The 17,920-nt window shown below is 38.4% G+C and overlaps 1 protein-coding gene across 1 annotated transcript in view; it reads right to left on the reverse strand.

Annotated features, from left to right (window-relative positions):
• The window catches only part of gak (cyclin G associated kinase), an 89,089-nt gene that overhangs the window by 44,539 nt on the left and 26,630 nt on the right, over nt 1-17,920 (reverse strand). Inside the window, exons 10-13 of the mRNA XM_057830974.1 lie at nt 10,976-11,075; nt 6,901-7,018; nt 2,923-2,972; nt 2,688-2,836 (exon numbers count right to left, since the gene is read on the reverse strand). Coding sequence (XP_057686957.1) covers nt 2,688-2,836; nt 2,923-2,972; nt 6,901-7,018; nt 10,976-11,075 — 417 coding nt within the window. The remainder of the gene's footprint in view (nt 1-2,687; nt 2,837-2,922; nt 2,973-6,900; nt 7,019-10,975; nt 11,076-17,920) is intronic.

A 17,920-nucleotide genomic window follows, 5' to 3' on the forward strand; every position in this document is an offset into this window, starting at 1 on the left:
CGCATTTCATGTTTGCATTTACATGGTTCCGTCTTGGTTCTAGTAGTGGGAACCTCTTGGTACCTCATGATACGATACGATTTGCGATACAAAGCTCACGATAACGATGATCTGACGATACAATAATTATCGATACATTGGTCAGGAAATCATGCATGGATATTCTACACACAACTAATGAACAGAAAAACAAGCTTCTGTGAATTGGAATGAGTTTATCACTTGTTAGACGTCCAATCCATTTGAACTGGTAGGAATGTTCATTCGCTGCCATCCCTCCCACTTCAAACAGATTGAATGTCTATGGCCGTCAGTGACAGCCAATGCCAGGCAATGAGATCATTTTGGACCATTTAAGGTCATTTACTTGTTGATTTTCAGTTACTTCCTGTTGAATTTGGGGTATTTAATGGGTCACTTCCTGTTTTTTTTTTGAGTTACAGAACAGGAAGTGACCTGGGAATCACCCGAATCAATAGGCAGTGACTCAAACTCAACAGGAAATGGCCTGTAAATGCCCCAAAATGAACAGCAAGTGACCTGTATATGCCCTGAAAATCTGACAGAATAACTGTAAATGCTCTGGTTTCGAAGGAACAAACGTTCCCCGTCTAAATGATTGGGCGTGAAGCACCATCAATGCAGCTTTATCGATATCTCGATTCTTGGCAGCAGCACCTATTCGATAACCTTTTGGGATACAAAGTATCAAGATATATCACCATTTCGATATATTGTCACACCCCTAGTTGGTTCCGTCTCCACTGATGTGGTATTCATGCCAGGTCCTAGGGGGCAGCGCAGTTTTACAAGGCCAATGATGTACTCCTCAACAACCTTCTCAGCCCTGAAGACAACATACTCAAAGCAATGACGTCCACGAGGTTTTTCCCCCTCTTTTGCTCCAAAAGTGACATGTGCAAGTGCAGACGTCATCAGAGCGAGAGCGTTCCATTTATACGGTTGCAGAGCAAGCTCCGCAATCGAATCGTTCGACTTTGGGGGTCGGAATCAAAAGTTTGCATCTTTGCCTTCCGTTTTCGCCATCGCCACGTCAAGGCAAGGCCATTCCGTTACACAATCGATGAGTCTTGGTGTAGCAGCACTTCCATAAGGTCAAAATGGATGACATATTTAAAAAAAAAAAAAAAAAAAATACATCGGACTTCTGGTGTATTTTCATCAACAGTAGAGTTTTGCACGGTTTATGGATCATATTTGTGTAACTAAATAGTAAAAAAATACCAAGGGAAAACTTTTTTTGACAATTTATTTACCGTGTTTTCGAATTGCAACGTGCCTAAGAACAAATCTTAAAACGGTGTTCTGCCAAAATATGTTACACGGCGTAACGTCAACTAATGCCCAGTGAATGCATGCTCATATTGGTTAAAAGCAGCGAGTACTTATTATTTTCGTTTTTATTGAGTCTTTTTTTTTTTTTTAACCTTTCCAATGCCTTAAAATACTTTTGGTGTGTTTTCCTCTCATAGCTTTTAAGCATTGTGTTTTCTTGGGGTAATTTTCATTCAAGCAGAGTGTTTATCTTTTGACACACATTAGTCACGTAGTGTATTTAAACCACCCTTATTTGATATTATCATGTTTAAGTATTTTCTTAAGGCATTTTTAGTTCGTTTTTCCTGTATGCATCTAAACAAAAAAAGCTGAAAGAGCACAGTGGTTTTTAGGGTGTCACATTCGTTATCGGGAGACGTTTCGCCCGTGTAGGAAAGGATTGGCAGAACGACGGTATTAACAAGGAACATAATATTTGTAACAAACAAAATTCTTAAGAACAAGACTTTTTTGTGAAAAACTGTGACGATTGAACTGCTCAAAAGAAGTGAACCCTTTATAGGAGGAATAACTTCACAAAGTTCAGCTGCATTTAGTTATCCAGAGGCGAAGAGGGTTCTCGAAAAATGTTTTCAATGTCCATGCACCTGCTGTTCGCTTCATTCTTTTTTGTTTTGCGCTCTCCACGTGACACTCTACGGCTGCTTCGCCCCTGCTGCTCACATCCACGTCACACCGGCAAAATGTGCAGAAACCATGGAACGGGTCTCGACTGCTTTTGGCAAGGCAATCGTGGTCTTTCGTCCATTCAATGTTAAAAGATGTCTGCCGTTTTGGCATGTTTGCCAGCACAGTAGCCACACGAGATGCTTTGTTGACACTTTATTGAACCAATGATATAGGACATTTTTAACTGAAGCCACTCTTGGCCACTCACAGTTGTGACAACCTTTGGGCTGAGTTGCATCTCAGAAACTGAACCATGGCTTATTTTCTTTAAAAGCCGGACAAATAGTGTCCGGCTAATGGATTGCGCAGGGCGCCGGACACATCACTGAAAAGGCTTAGTGTCCATCCTAAAACCGGACAGGTTGTCACCTTAGTCACCATGTAAACAACCCCTACATCACAGTGGAGTACGGCTAGTTTCAGTGAATGTAAGTTACAAGCAATATTCGAGTCACAATAGATGTGACAGTTAAGAATGAGTCACAGTATATGTTCGAATCACAGTGGAACTGAAGCAGTGGCAGGTCTGTGCGGATGTTCATGAGCCAAAGAGAATTTTCAAGAAAGATGGTGGTTACATGATTCAGAGGGAACATGAGCGAGTCACAATGGAACTTAGTGTGTAACATTCATATATCCTGACAAGCTGCCCCTCTTACCCGGTTGTGGAAGCGGGATGGCCTGTAAGAGCGCTTGGACAGATTGTAGACAGCGTAGTGTCCCGGGTGCCGCGAATCTAGATATAGGCGCACGTCCTCAATGTTGTTCTTTATCGCCGACTCCACACCTTCCGCTGGGAATGACATAACTCCAAACAAAAACGTTTTAAAGTTACAAAACTACTTCTCTCATGAAAAAGATAAAAAGATGCAGAGTTGAGGTCCAAATGTTAACCTGCTATTCTGGAGGTGATGTAGGATATATCCAGGTCACCTTTGGCATAACTGAAAAAGAAAATGCAGTGACAGGAGGTAAAAAAAAAAAAAAAATCTACAACACACCAAGTAGGACTACAACTACCGGTACATTTAATTACCCTCCTGTTATGTGGCCGACCAGTTAATTTGACCCATTATAAATTGGGGAAAAAGTAGTAGTAAGGTGTAGTACTAAGTTTACTAATTAAGGGCGTATTCACACCAGGAAAGTCCACAGCTCACTACCAAAATACATTTGTTCCAGACTTTTTTGGTGCGGTTCCTTTTCACATTGCAATTTGAGCAATCAACAAACTTACGCAGGTGCAAAAATCCTTCAATCATGGGACAAAATGGGGGGTAAAAAGCCAAAATAAGGAAGTAAACAATCACAGAGCTCCCGAGTGCTGCAAACGTGCTCATAATGATACAGTATATCAATCATATCCAATTACAAGCATTTGCGGGAAATTAGAAGCATCAGAGGCCTTTGATGATACGTTTATTTTACAAGGACAGTGATGCTAACCCAACAACATTTCCTTGCTACAGAGGCCTGTTTCATGCAAAAACGTACGTGATTTCAGCTATGATCCAGACCGTGTTGCGGTCACTTTCACATCTACAGCGAACCGCAGCACGGCCGCGAGTAAGCGAACAGAGACCACCTCGGACCGGCAGTTTGGTTCGCACCAGAGTTCACTGGCTAGTATTGACACCAGCTCAAAAGGTGCACACCACCAACTTTTTTTGGTTTGGTCTGGAGTAGATCAAACAGGGCAGGTGTGAATACGCCCTTAGGTAATATCAATCAGATTTTATTGTAAAAATACATGCAATACAAGTACAGGTAATCTCCAGGTTCCGAACGAGTTCTGTTCCTACGCTGGCGACATAAACCGAATTTTCGCGTAGAGTCGGAATTAAGCCTTTAAGTACCCCAAAATAACTATCCAAACAGTCCAAAAGTATTGCATTTTGTTTAATGATAGAGGATACACTGCTCTCTGGTGGCAGCGTTGGGTCTAGCGCAGGGGTGGGCAAACCGGTCCTCGAGGGCCACAGTGGGTCCTGGTCTTTGTTCCAACTGACCCAGCACAGATAGTTTAACCAATGCGGTTTCAGCAGAAATGAGAAGCATCTGACTGCAATCGACTGATTGCACTTCAGATTGGTGAAAAGGTGTCCTCTTAATGGGTTGCAACAAAAACCCGCACCCCGCCCTTTGTGGAATAGTTTGCCCACCCCTGGTCTAGCGAGACTGTCGACTGAGAAGCAGACTCAGACGTCTGACATGGATAAAGGATAGCAGACTCTGGTGTGGCACACATTAGGCTTTAAGTTGTTTCAGTTAAAATATGTTTGTGTATGCATTTGTAATTAAGGTTGCAGCTACAGTTTCGCGTAAGCATTCGCTGCATTTAAGATAGCGGACTTTTGTTATGCAAATTCGGCTTATTTAATCTACTAAATTTATATATTGATTAGACTAGATGGAACTTTTGAAAACCAATTGTTTTGTGTCACGTGTTTTATTGTTAAAATGCGTGTCGTTTTGAACATAAAAGAGTACATACGTGTGTTACAGCTTTACAAATTGTCAAAGGTGAAGGATGCAAAAATGTTCAAAAAGCACAATTGCCTTGTTTGATGTCTGTAAAGCTGAACAACTTGACTTTTAGTGAGGACAGAACACGTCATATTAATAAAGTAAAAAATAAGATACTGTGAGGTACAAGAAGGTACTATATATGCGACTAAAAATAAAACAAACAAACAAAAACGACTGGAGACAAAATGGCGGACGAGACTCCACCATCGTAAAGTCGAAATCGTGTAAGTCGAGGACGTCGTAACCTGGGAACTACATGTACATGCAGGTGCCTTCCAATTATGTTATCAGGAAAAGAAAAAAATGACACTGGGCGAAATTAGCAAATTAATGGCACATCAGAAGCAAAACAAAAATCTAGATATTGTTCGTATGTCATTACAATCATGTAAATTACGTAGCAGTTTCATACTGTTAAGACTTTTTACCGGGTCAATCCAGCCCGAAATATAACAGGAGGGTTCATTTATGTTACCAACTAAGAAAATGATAAGGGCACACTCAAGTCACACAAATCCTCAATATCGTCTTGATTTGAAGTTGGAAGAGCAATTTGGCACAGAACAGAAGAGCTGTTTTGTTTGTTTGTTCGTTTTTTAATTAAAGTCATGCTGAAAGTCTTTACAACCTTGTACACGAGAAGCTAATTGATGTTGTTATCGAGAATGTGACACTTGTTAGAAAACTGTTTAGTTAGCAATCATTCATGCATTGATTCTTATCAGGCTTTAAAGGAGACATATTGAGCTTTTACAATCAAAAGTTTCCTTTTCCAGCTTTCAATAGTAAATAGCTTTCTCTTTTAAGAAAAGAAAAACGGTAAGAGTTTGTTTTGTTTTGAGAAAAGCTCCATCTAAGAAAGAGCATAATTAATAGTTATTCATATTCTTAGGAAAGTGTAATCGTAAAAGAAGGTCTTTTTTGGAGTTCGACACAAACGGTTTAATTTATTTTTTAGGAAAGAACCATAGTTACATTAACAGTTGAATTCAAGCAGTTTGTCACTATTTTTTTTTAAAAATTATTCTTCAGTTGTAGTTTCCATAATATGTCCCCTTTAATTTAATGGATAGGTGCTCAATAAAGCTCTTTAACTGTGTAGTCTGGACAACGTTTGTGGTTGAGCGAGTGGGAATTTAAGTAAGCATGAAGGACATGATGTTAGCACAAATTAGCAGGGATTGCAACAATACAGTTTAGGTGGAGTTGAATTTTTCTACATTAAACACAATCTACAGGAGGTTGGTTGAACCTCATTGTTTACCTTGGGTTGCTAGGAGATGGAGACATAGTGAAGGATTGGACAGAGGAGAAAAGGAAAAACAAACACAATGAACAAAACCAATGCAGGGTGTGAAAAAAAATGACACCCAAAAAGACAGAAAATATGGAACAGTACAAAACCTTTGCTGTCATTTTTAGGTATGCAAAACTACTGGAATTTTCAGCATTGGATCAATCCGATTGGAATTGACAGGAATTTATGGGAATGACCAAGGAACGGTCTAATCTTTTCTCAAAATGGTAAAACGAACTTTGTACAAGAACTTCATGATTTGAATAAATCAATATTAATGTTGCGGATCAATTGAATTTTCATTATTTACATTGAATTCAATTCAATTCAATCAAGTTTGAGTTATGGCCTAAACTCGTGGTCAAAGGTTTTGAGACACCTCACTTTTTAATAGGATGAGAAAGTCTGAACTTTTTACCCCATGTGTAGCATGTGGGCAAGGAGAGTATTTAGTCAACGTTTACACTTCAGTTTGAGCCCTTTCAGTAAAATTACCAACAATTTCAATTGAATTTCCAAGGAACTCAACTAATAAGGAAATATTTTAAAATTACACAACCTAGCTTTCAATGCCAGCAAATTTACTGAAAATGTTCCACCCATTTGGAACTCAATTCTTTTTCAAGTACACAACAATGCAATTCGTATGAAAACATGACGGTCAACAATAAAACATAAAAGCGATCAGACAACAATGTGACGGTGAATGGGAATACCGTGGTGACCTCCATGTTGATATGATTTATTGGGATTAGTAAAAACAGACAATACTACATGTTATCATCTGCCTCCTAGTCTGAGTACTGTAAATTGTTATACACGCACTTTTATATTGACACTACCGCACCACTCACTGCTAGTCACTTATTCACTTCATTCCCAATCTGTGTACCCTGTAACCTGTGTTTTTATATTAGCCTTATTGTACTTTTGTTTTATATGGTGCACGTTATGGCAAAGCTATAAATCTCTTTGTACTCTGTATGATGACAATAAAGGATTTCTATTCTATTCTATTGTATTATCTGCAAAAAAAAACTTCTTACCTGGCAACAGACTGGATGACCTTAGAGGAGGTATCCTTGATGTTAGTCAAGAAGCGCTCCGTTCCTCCCTTGAGGATGTCCAGTAATCCACTTCCCGATTGGTCAGGGTCAAAGATGCCTTCATGGTTTAATTTAAATAATGAGTAGGAAAAATATTAAATAGATTTCCTTACTATTTATAGCATGAACATAAATACATTTGGATTAGAATTAAAAATGTATTTACACTGCTGGCCAAAAGTATTGTCAGCCCTGCAATTCTGTCAGATAATGCTCAATTTCTCCCAGAAATGAATGCATTTACAAATGCTTTGGTCATAATATCTTCATTAATTTTGCTTGCAATGAAAAAACACAAAAGATCATGCAAAAAAAAATAAATTTTTTTTACATTTTACACAAAAATGGGCCGAACAAAAGTATTGACACCCTTTGAAAAATCATGTGATGCTTCCCTAATTTGTGTAATTAACAGCACCTGTTACACATAACAGGTAGTCGCAATAACTAAATCACAATTGCAGCCAGTTAAAATGGATTAAAGTTGACTCAACCTCCGTCCTGTGTCCTTGTTTGTACCACATGGAGCATGGAGAAAAGAAAAGACCAAAGAACTGTCTAAAGACTTGAGAAGCAAAATTGTGAGGACGCATGGGCAATCTCAAGGCGACAAGTCCATCTCCAAAGACCTTAATGTTCCTGTGTCTACCGTGTGCAGTGTCATCAATGAGTGTAAAGCCCATGGCAATGTGGCTAACCATCCAAGGTGTGGACGGAAAGGAAAAATTCACGAGAGATTTCAACGAAAGATTGTGCGGACGGTGGATAAAGAACATCGACTAATATCCAAACAATTTCAAGCTGCCCTGCAGTCCGAGGGTACAACAGTGTCAAACCGTACTATCCGTCGGCGTCTGAATGAAAATGGAAGACCCTACTTCTGACCCATAGATATAAAAAAGCCAGGCTGGAGTTTGCCAATACTTACCTGACAAAGCCAAAAACGTTTTGGAAGAATGTTCTCTGGTCAGATGAGACAAAAGTAGCACTTTTTGGGAAAAGGCATCAACATGGAGTTTACAGGGAAAAAAATGAGGCCTTCAAAGAAAAGAAAACGGTCCCCACAGTTAAACATTGCTGAGGTTCCCTGATGTTTTGGGGTTGATTTGCTTCCTCTGGCAATGGACTGCTTGACCGTGTGCTTGGTATTATGAAGTCTGAAGACTATCAACAAATTTTGCAGCATAATGTAGGACCCAGTGTGAGAAAGCTGGGTCTCCCTCAGAAGTCATGGGTCTTCCAGCTGGTCAATGACCCAAAACACACTTCAAAAAGCACTAGAAAATGCTTTGAGAGAAAGCACTGGAGACTAAAGTGGCCAGCAATGAGTCCAGACCTGAATCACATAGAACACCTGTGAAGAGATCTGAAAATGTCAGTTTGGAGAAGGCACCCTTCAAATCTCAGAGACCTGGAGCAGTTGGCCAAAGAAGTCTGAAATTCCAGCAGAGCATTGTAAGAATCTCATTGATGGATACTGGAAGCGGTTGTTCACAGTTAATTTTTTCCACAGGTTGTGCAACCAAGTATTAGGCTAAGGGTGCCAATACTGTTGTGTGGCCCATTTTTGGAGTTTTGTGTAAAATGATAATGATTTTATTTTATTTTGTCATTCTATTTTGTGTTTTTTTTTTTCATTGTAAGCAAAATAAATGCAGATATTACTACCAAAGCATTTGTAATTGCAATCATTTTCTGGTAGAAATTGAGCATTATCTCACAGGATTGCAGGGTGCCTATACTTTTGACAAGAAGTGTACATTGTTTTATGAAAAACGCACATTAAAAAAAAGCACGTATAATAAAAATTATGGATGTCCCGATCCGATCACGTGATCAGAAATTGGGCAGATCGCGCCATTTTTCAGACGATCGGAATTGGGTGAAAAGGATCGGGTTTTTAAATTTTAAAAATAAATGCTTTTCTGCTTCATGCTTTTACAGCTTCTCACTATCCCTCCTGCTGCTTTTCTTGCTCACCAGTTCAGCTGGCGTTTGCTACTTGAAGTAACAATGATTGACAGGTTTGTAGCTTTGATCTGGCGAGGGAAGGCTGGGTAGAGGCACAAATTACATTAATAATTATTTAGTCAATCTTCGTTGTCGAGAGACTGTTCTCGGCAGCGTGAACGTCAAAGCGTGACTGAATCGGAGTGGACTGACTCATATGAATCATATGAATCTTATGGAGAGTGATTAAAGTATGACGTTACAGGTGATGCAATGAAAAATGCAGGGGCGCCTACATTTTGTGCTGGCGCACCTTAAGAAACCAGTGCTACCAATGCATAAAGTGTGGAGCCTTCGCAATGTTTTTTTCCAATATCTTCAGGCCTAATTTATACTTTTTTTTATTTATTTATTTATTTTTTAACTTTTTAAGGTCTAAAAAGTAACAAAATAATCCAGAAATACAATGGAATTGCCAAAAGATACAAAAATATATATGTTTTGTATAACACAATAACGAAAAAAAGTTTTGTAGCTATGATCTTCCCAGAGAATCTTAGCAGCTTTATGGTCAAAAGCACAAATGTGTCAATCATCATTAAACTTGCAGCCCAGTCCTAAGTGTTCTGAGACAACTCATTGTGTAAGTGAGAGGCTGTTCTTAGCAGCGTGAGCGTTAAAGCCTGAGTGGATTAGAGTGGACTCACTCAATAAAGCATTTAATAAAGCCATGCATTTTTCTACGTTATCCTTGTTCAACAATAATCCAAATCATAAAGGCGGCACGGTGTAACAGTAACATGTTTTGGAACTTTTATTAAAAAAAAAAAAAAAAAATGTTATCGGATCGGGACTCGGTCTCCACAGAATCTCAAAATCAGGTGACTCTGACTCTGGTGCGAAAATTTGTGATGCGGCTGGAAGAATGATATAAAGGATTTCAGAAGCCGAACTAAAGAGGCGAGCCAGCCTATATCTGCATTCAAAAGAAAAGAAAAAGAAAGAACGCAATACCAGAACAGGTATAGTAATTTCAGAGAATGTGCGCCAATTTTGTTTTTGCTTCTTTACACCTGTGTTCAAGTCTATTGGCATTTACTGTACATGCTGTGCGCTAACAGTGCCTGCTTATCTCACAAAGAGTGCACATACATCAGAATATTTGTCAATGATAGGTAACAGTGTGCAATATACCCACTGTGATTTATTTGTCTATTTTTTATCAATTGATATGATGAGTCTTCCCCCAATGAAGACGCTAAATCCAATGGTCATCTTGGCTCGGCTCATACTGTTAGCCTTCCAACACAAAAATTGAGAAAGACTCATTGCTCGAATTATCTCATTGAGGAACTTCATCCATGGATTGAAATTTTTCGAAAAGTATTTTTAATTCAATTCATTAATTTAGCACAATTTATATTTGACATATTAGGCAATTATGTAATGATTAGTTGCAGTCTTACAAAACACATTTTTTAACATTCACTTAAAAAGAAGTGTTAGTCTTTTACAAATGACAAGTCCAACAAGCGCCATTCAACCTAAATGGAGCCACGCCTACAGCCAGACTGCCTTTCCTTACCCTACAACACAGGTGTCAAACCGATTCCAGAAAGGGCCAAGTGGGTGCAGGTTTGCTTTCCAACCAATGAATAGGACACCTTTTCACAAATTAGATCTTTTCTATGTGTAATCAGTTAAACTTTGTCAGGTGCTGCTTATTTCAGCAGGAAGTTCATTGGTTAAACTCTCTGCACGGTATCGGCTGGAACAAAATCCAGCACCCACTTGGCCCTTTCTGGAATCGGTTTGACACCTGTGCCCTCTCTCAATGAAGCAAATCACGAGTCATTCTCACATACTCGTTCCTTGTGAATGCCATCTTGAACTTTTTTTTTTTTTTTTTTTTAATTGTCTATTTTTTCGTCTTATGAACGTAAACGTCACTCATTTTTAAAGAGGATTAGAACCTTCATTTGGGAAAATGGAAACATCAAACATATAAAAGTTAGAAAAAGAAAGGCATTGTGTTGGTTGCGATCACAGACAAGGCAGCGCTCACCTGCATTGCTGTGCACGTTTTGTTGGATTTGCAATGGTGCACCCGCTGCTGTCGTTGCTGCCGCCCCGTTACTCCCGAAGCCTCCATTCTGCTCCAGAAGCTGCAGACATTCATACCCGTCATACACGGGACGCCAGCAGTAGTACGCTGTCAACATCACGTCCTTTACAATGTTTTCTAACGCTAAAAAAAATCCTTAAAAAATATCAATGGAATGTAGTCCATTTCCCTGCCTTTCCTGTGGTCTGCAGACGCCTGAGGAGGATGTTCAAGAGGAGGCAGAGGAAAATAATCTTCTTACAGTCAGGAGGGAAGCCCCTTCTTAACGCTAATCAGATTAGCCTCCTTCCCCTCGATGCATACTCGCCGCCCTTGTTGGCCCCAGTGGGTCATAACGCTATCAAATAGACCAAGTCGTTTCTTTTAAAGCAGTGTTTCTCTAAGTGGGTACACCAGCCTTAGCTAGGGCAATCAGCAAAATGGCGCCTTGAGATACGAGTCGCACCATCGCTTGCATGATTTTAGGGGGATTAGCTCGCAATAATTAGAGATATGAGCACTGTATGGTGGCAATTATATCAAGTTACACCTGAGCCAGAAGAAAGCCACATAGTTTAAAAAAAAAAAAAAAAAAAATCATATATACAGTATATATATATTTTTATGCCACACCCAGTTGAGGTTTAAACTTTTATTTGGATAAAGCTATTAAAGCGGAAGTTTAGGATTTTTGACATTAGGATTAATCTTCGAGTTAGCAGGGGTTTAGTTAGTTGGTGGAGTTGATTTCAACAAATTCCGTTTCGTTTGCAAGTTATTTGTTAGTTTCAGGGCTCCGAAGTGGCTAAGCTACCGCGAGTCAAGGGCACCATTATAGCATGCCAATAAAAAAACGATACAGAACTACGAACAGATCCAACACAGTCAAATTAAAAAAACACAGATCATTGTTTCAAAACACCCATGCGGCCAAAACAATGTCACACCAAACTGCCGTAATTCATTTCATTCTGCAGGACTAATTTTTTAAATGCGTAATACAACCCCAATAAAGAGGAGTGTTTCGGTCACTCATTCTCACGCTGCATGAGGAAGGTGGGAAGTTGGACTTGTCCCGCTCGGAGGGTTGCGACATTAAAGCATTCCAAGCGAATGTAAACAGCAAAGATGGCTGATCGCCACAAGTTGTTTTTTATTTTGGCCTTCGAAAGACATTTTGACCTCCAGGCTCCAGCAAACCTGACTTCTCATAAGCGATCAAATAGCGGAAGCCTACTAATGATAGTTTTCCAGACCTTGAACGCAGCATCAGTCTGCTGAGTTAACTGACGGCCGGCAAAGAGGCGAAATGTGCATTTAGAGACTGTGGAAACATACAAAAGAAACAGGCAAAGAAAAGTTTCTACAAATTCCCTATGAAGTACGAGGAAAAATATAAACTGGTCACTTGCTGCTGGCTACGAAATAAAAAATCAGCAGTGGAAAAAAAAAAACGATGTGATACTTAACCCTCTGCAGAGCTTCTGCGTTACAAATAATGCTGGTCATACTGCAATTATTGAGATGCAATGATAAGTTTTAATAAATTTATCCTGAAAACAAAGCCAACACTATTGATTGCATGGGTCATCAATGATTTTCATGTGGGTGGCATGCTATAATGGTGCCATTGACTTGCGCTAGCTTAACCACTCCAGAGCCCTGAAACTAACAATATGCAAACGAAACGGAATTTGTTGAAATCAACTCTACCAACTAAACTAAAACCCCGCTAACTCGAAGATTAAGCCTAATGTCAAAAATTCTGAACTTCCGCTTTAAGCTTAATGTTAACAAATGCTGCAAAACACCGTAGATACGCTACGGAATAGCATCTTTGTAAGTAAAGTGAAGCAAGAAAGTATATTACTTACATTGTTTTTACATTTTATGATATACAGTGGGGCAAAAAAGTATTTAGTCAGCCACCAAATGTGCAAGGTCTCCAACTTAAAAAGATGAGAGAGGACTGTAATTTTCATCATACTGTACGTATACCTCAACTATGAGAGACAGAATGAGGGGAAAAAATCCAGAAAATCACTTTGTCTGATTTTTAAAGAATTTATTTGCAAATTTTTGCGGAAAATAAGTATTTGGTCAAGGCTCCATGCAGATCTCCCTGAGAGCAGTGATGTTTTGGGGCTGTTGTTGGGCAACACAGACTTTCAAATCTCTCCAAAGATTTCCTATGGGGTTGGGATCTGGAGATTTGCTAAGCCACTCCAGGACCTTGAAATGCTTCTTACGAAGCCACTCCTTTGTTTCCAAGGCAGTGTGTTTTGGCTCATTGTCATGCTGAAAGACCCAGCTACATTTCACTTTCAATGCCATTGCTGACAGAAGGAGATTTTCACTCAAAATCTCACGATACATGGCCCCATTTATCCTTTTCTTTACACAGATCGGGCATCCAGGTCCCTTTGCAGGACAACAGCTATGAAGCATGATGTTTACACCCTTTTGCTTCACGGTGGATATGGTGTTCTTTGGATGCAATTCAGCATTCTTTCTCCTCCAAGCACAAGAAGTTGCATTTCTACCAAAATGTTACATTTTTGGTTTCATCTGACCATATGACATTCTCCCAATTCTCCTCTGGATCATCCAAATGCTGTCTAGCAAACTTCAGGTGTGCCTGGATGTATACTGACTTAAGCAGGGAGACACGTCTGGCAGTGCAAGATTTCAGTCCTCGGTGGTGTAGTGTATTACTGATAGTAGCCCTTGTTATGTTGGTCCCAGCCCTCTGCAGGTCATTCACGAGGTCGCCCCGTCTGGTTCTGGAAATTTTGCTCACTGTTCTTGTGATCATTTTGACCCCACAGGGTGAGATCTTGCATGGAGCCCCAGATCGAGGGGGATTATCAGTGGTCTTGTTTATTTGACATTTTCTAATAATTGCTTACAGTTTATTTCTTCACACCAAGCTGGTTACCTATTGCAGATTTAGTCTTCCCTGAATGAGTTCAGTTCTATAGGTCATTTAGATTGTCTTCCCATATGTTGTAAGGATAGCAGTAACCCTATCATTGTTAAGTGAATTATTTTCATCAAGTTCAGACCTTAAACTTACCCTTTTTCATTCGCTCAATGTGCAGGTCCATTTTTTCTCCTCAAACGCACGTAAGATGACTTGCATTTATTTAAAATGTATTATCTTTTTTTTATCTTTTTATTTATTCAAAAATATTTTTATTTCTAGCCTATGCAGACAATTTTTCCCAGATAATCATACAATAGTCAAAAATATTTTTATTTCTAGCCAATGCAGACAATTTTTTCCAGATAATCATATATTAAGCATACTTGAGGTAAATTACTTTCATTTTTTGTTGCGTTTAGCCGTGCTTGTGGACAAAAGCAGTCGTGGTTTACCTGAAGGAAATTTTTATGTATTTATTATTATTTATTATTTTTCAGTTATATTTGTTTATTTAGGCAGGCAATGTTGCGTGGTCTTCAGACAAATGTAAATTTTTTTGCATTCCTGGATAGTTAAGACATTATTAACAACTGTGCTATTATAAATGTTCACATAATTTAATTTATGTTTAAATATTGCAATTTAAACCCATTCTTTTATTCTGGAAATTTTCTAAATGTTTTTTTTAGTAGTTTTTGAAAACAAAGGTTTGAATCAAACGGTGTACCACCTGAACCAATACACGTGCAAGTTAGTACAAGGCAATACAGATTTATTTTTGCATTGATCATTTAGCCTATCAATTAATAAGGTTCATATTCGTGAGAAATGTAACCCTGACCCCAGTCACCCAATCTGTTTGGTCTTATTAATGTCTCGGCCCCAGCAAAATCTGTACATGCAGGTTATGCTGTTATATTGACCTTCCAATGTTGAGACAAAACCCAAGCCCTTGGTATTATCACCAAGTTGCCGTTGTCCTTGTAGACACTACAATATTTCTGTCAATGTTCATTTGAAATAGTTGGAAACCATTATTTATTTATTTATGGATTTTTAAAAAAAAATTTATTTTACAGACGAAAACATTTTTAGTAAACGTCTACGAAGACTAGACGAAATTGGTCTTGAGATTTCGTCAGCAAAAACTTGACGAAGACAAACACATTTTGAGATGACTAAAATATGACAGACTAAAACATAGGTATTATCGTCCAATAGCCTAGGACAAATTTAAAAAGGCTTCCAACCTGCACTGCATTCATTTTAATGGGGGAAGATGAAAATCTTCATAGAACAAGCTTAACTCGCATTTCAAGGCATGTAAATTGCCATCTTCTATATAATGTAGTATTGTGACAGTTGAGATGTAAAATATTAAATAATACTTTAAAGAAAAGTATTTCAATAGGTTGAATGTTTTGAGGCCTTCATAATACTAATCCATGTTTTTTTTTTATATATTATAGATTAGGGGTGTAACGGTACACAAAAATCTCGGTTCGGTACGTACCTCGGTTTTGAGGTCACGGTTCGGTTCATTTTTGGAACAGTAAGAAAACAAAATGCAAAATATCAATGTGCTAGTTGTTTCTTACACAATGTTGTGCTTTCAACAATAGGAACACTAGCCTATACAAAGCTAGAATTCTGCTCAAAAGTAGCGGGTTTAAAGATAATCCAACAACAATGTGCCTTTCAGACCCCGCATATTGGTCAGCTTTCTTTCTGAAAGAAAGAAGAAAAAAGAAGTCCTATGCTAAAGAGAAAAGCAATCCCAATGACAAAGATTTTAACATGTATTTTACAAATGAAATGCCTCAATGAAACATTTTTTTCCCTTATGAACGGTTTTCAAAAGCTTTATTGGTGGATTTTCTCAAGTTAAAGCGCCACACAGAAATAATAAATTTAGTTGTGTAATCAGGATGTGTGTATTATTCTTATTATTTAATTACAGGTGTTTTAGCTCATTTCAATTTATTTGGTTTAAATGGGCTATTATTTGTGTTTCTATTTTACAAATGTGATGTAGTATTCATTTACATTGTATATTTTATGTTGTATAACTTTAGTTCCTATGTGAACATTAGTTCCCACTTGTTTTGTTGTGATAGGAGGGTTTTGTATTGAACACAGGGCCGTGAGGGTTATTATTATAGCAGAGAAGACAGCAGTAAATCAACAAAGACAAGTCAACTGTGCCCCGATCTACCACTCAAGAGATCTGATAGACTCAAAAAGTAGGTTACGATTGCATATTAGTTTGAAAATCGACCGGATCCACCGTATTTTTACACGAGTGACTTCCGGCCCGATCCTAGCTACCGGTAGTAGTATTGACGCAGGAGGACTACGTCTCGCGTCAAATAATAAACTCTGCCGTTCTTTTCGCGTGCGTCGCGTTGAGCCGCTTCTCGGGCGCATCTAACACGCGGTCGCACTGTGACTGGTGTGGATTGGCTAATTGACTCTACGCCGTTTCACTGCGTTCTCGCGGTGGCCACGTTGCCGTGCCGTTGACGTTTCTGGGTTATACTGTTAAGAGTGTGACAATATCTCGATACAGTGATATATCGCGATATTTTGCAACCCGATCAGTTATTGATATGCTCCCGCCAAGTATCGATACTTTTATTTTGACATATTGGACATTGGATGCTGTAAACTGCTCAATGTTTGTTGAGCAATTCCTTGGCGGTCCACTAGGGGCGCTCGAGAGTGGCGGTGAAGGTAAAGTGCGCACAAGTCGTCTAGAGAAGAAGAGAGGAAGCTTCAAGTGGGTTGGAAAAAAAAAAAGCTTCGTGAGAACGGTGGAGGAAAAAGTGAGAAAAATATTGCTACAAATCACACATGTGGACACACTTTACATTTTACACCAACAAGAAAGGAAGTAAGGTGAACAAGGACTTTGCTGTATGCAAGAATTGTCTAACAAAAATAAGGTTCACTAGCGGCTTGTGACGAATTGGACACTGGATTTCCTCACTGCTTCCCTTTCATCACTTGAGGTAAGAAAGTTTTACAATGTAATTGATTTTTTAATTTACATGTATTATTTTGATGACATTTGGTGTTGAATGATATAAACCAGCACCCTAAACTGGATGAAAATGAAAATCAAACAACTAAACATGAATTTACTGATTTATTTGATATTTTTTTAGAACCACTTTCCATCTAGTTTACGACACAAACTGTTATTACTGCCATTTTGATACAATGGGCCATAAAAATGGCTTGAATAGCTTCCAAGATATATAAGGTGATGTGCATGATAATTAATGTAGCCTACATATTAGAAATAGGTAATTATTGCATTTTTAAATTTCTATACATTCAATTCATATTTTTTTAATTCACTAAATACTTCCAACACAAAAAAAATCAGGATTTCAATTCAAAAGCTATTAAGTAGCTAATATTTTTTGTTTTTAAGGTGAGGAAGAATGTGACTGACTGAGTCCGACATCTCAAATCCTGAAGCAGATAGTGCTCAAACCAATGCTTTTGGCAACAAAGGTCATATAAGAATAAAAGACCCACCAATTTTATCATTGCCCCACTCCCAGCTAGACTGATGACCGACACCTACAGCACTGTTAATTTTTTTTTCAAAAGATTTAAAACTTTAAAGACATTAAGGGTGCCATTCATCATGATCTCTCAAAGAAATATCAGTGGTTGTGGTTTGTTTCCTCTATATGTGCAGGTACACAATTTGCAGTAGATTTATATTTTACAGCAATGTTGCACTGAAAAGGTGTCACTGTTTGATAAATGACTTAAACAGTATTTTTTTCTATTTTGAAACATTTTTTTTTTCATTTCAACAGTTGTATCGTACAATATCCTGTATGAAATTTCTGACCAATATATCAATAATTGCTGTATCGTGATATAATCGTCATCGTGAGCCTTGTATCGAGAATCGTATCGTATCGTGAGGTGCCCTGAGGTTCCCACTCCTACTGTCCTAC

This window comes from Corythoichthys intestinalis, chromosome 3 (assembly GCF_030265065.1).
Source record: "Corythoichthys intestinalis isolate RoL2023-P3 chromosome 3, ASM3026506v1, whole genome shotgun sequence".
In the NCBI taxonomy this organism is placed as follows: Eukaryota; Metazoa; Chordata; class Actinopteri; order Syngnathiformes; family Syngnathidae; genus Corythoichthys; species Corythoichthys intestinalis.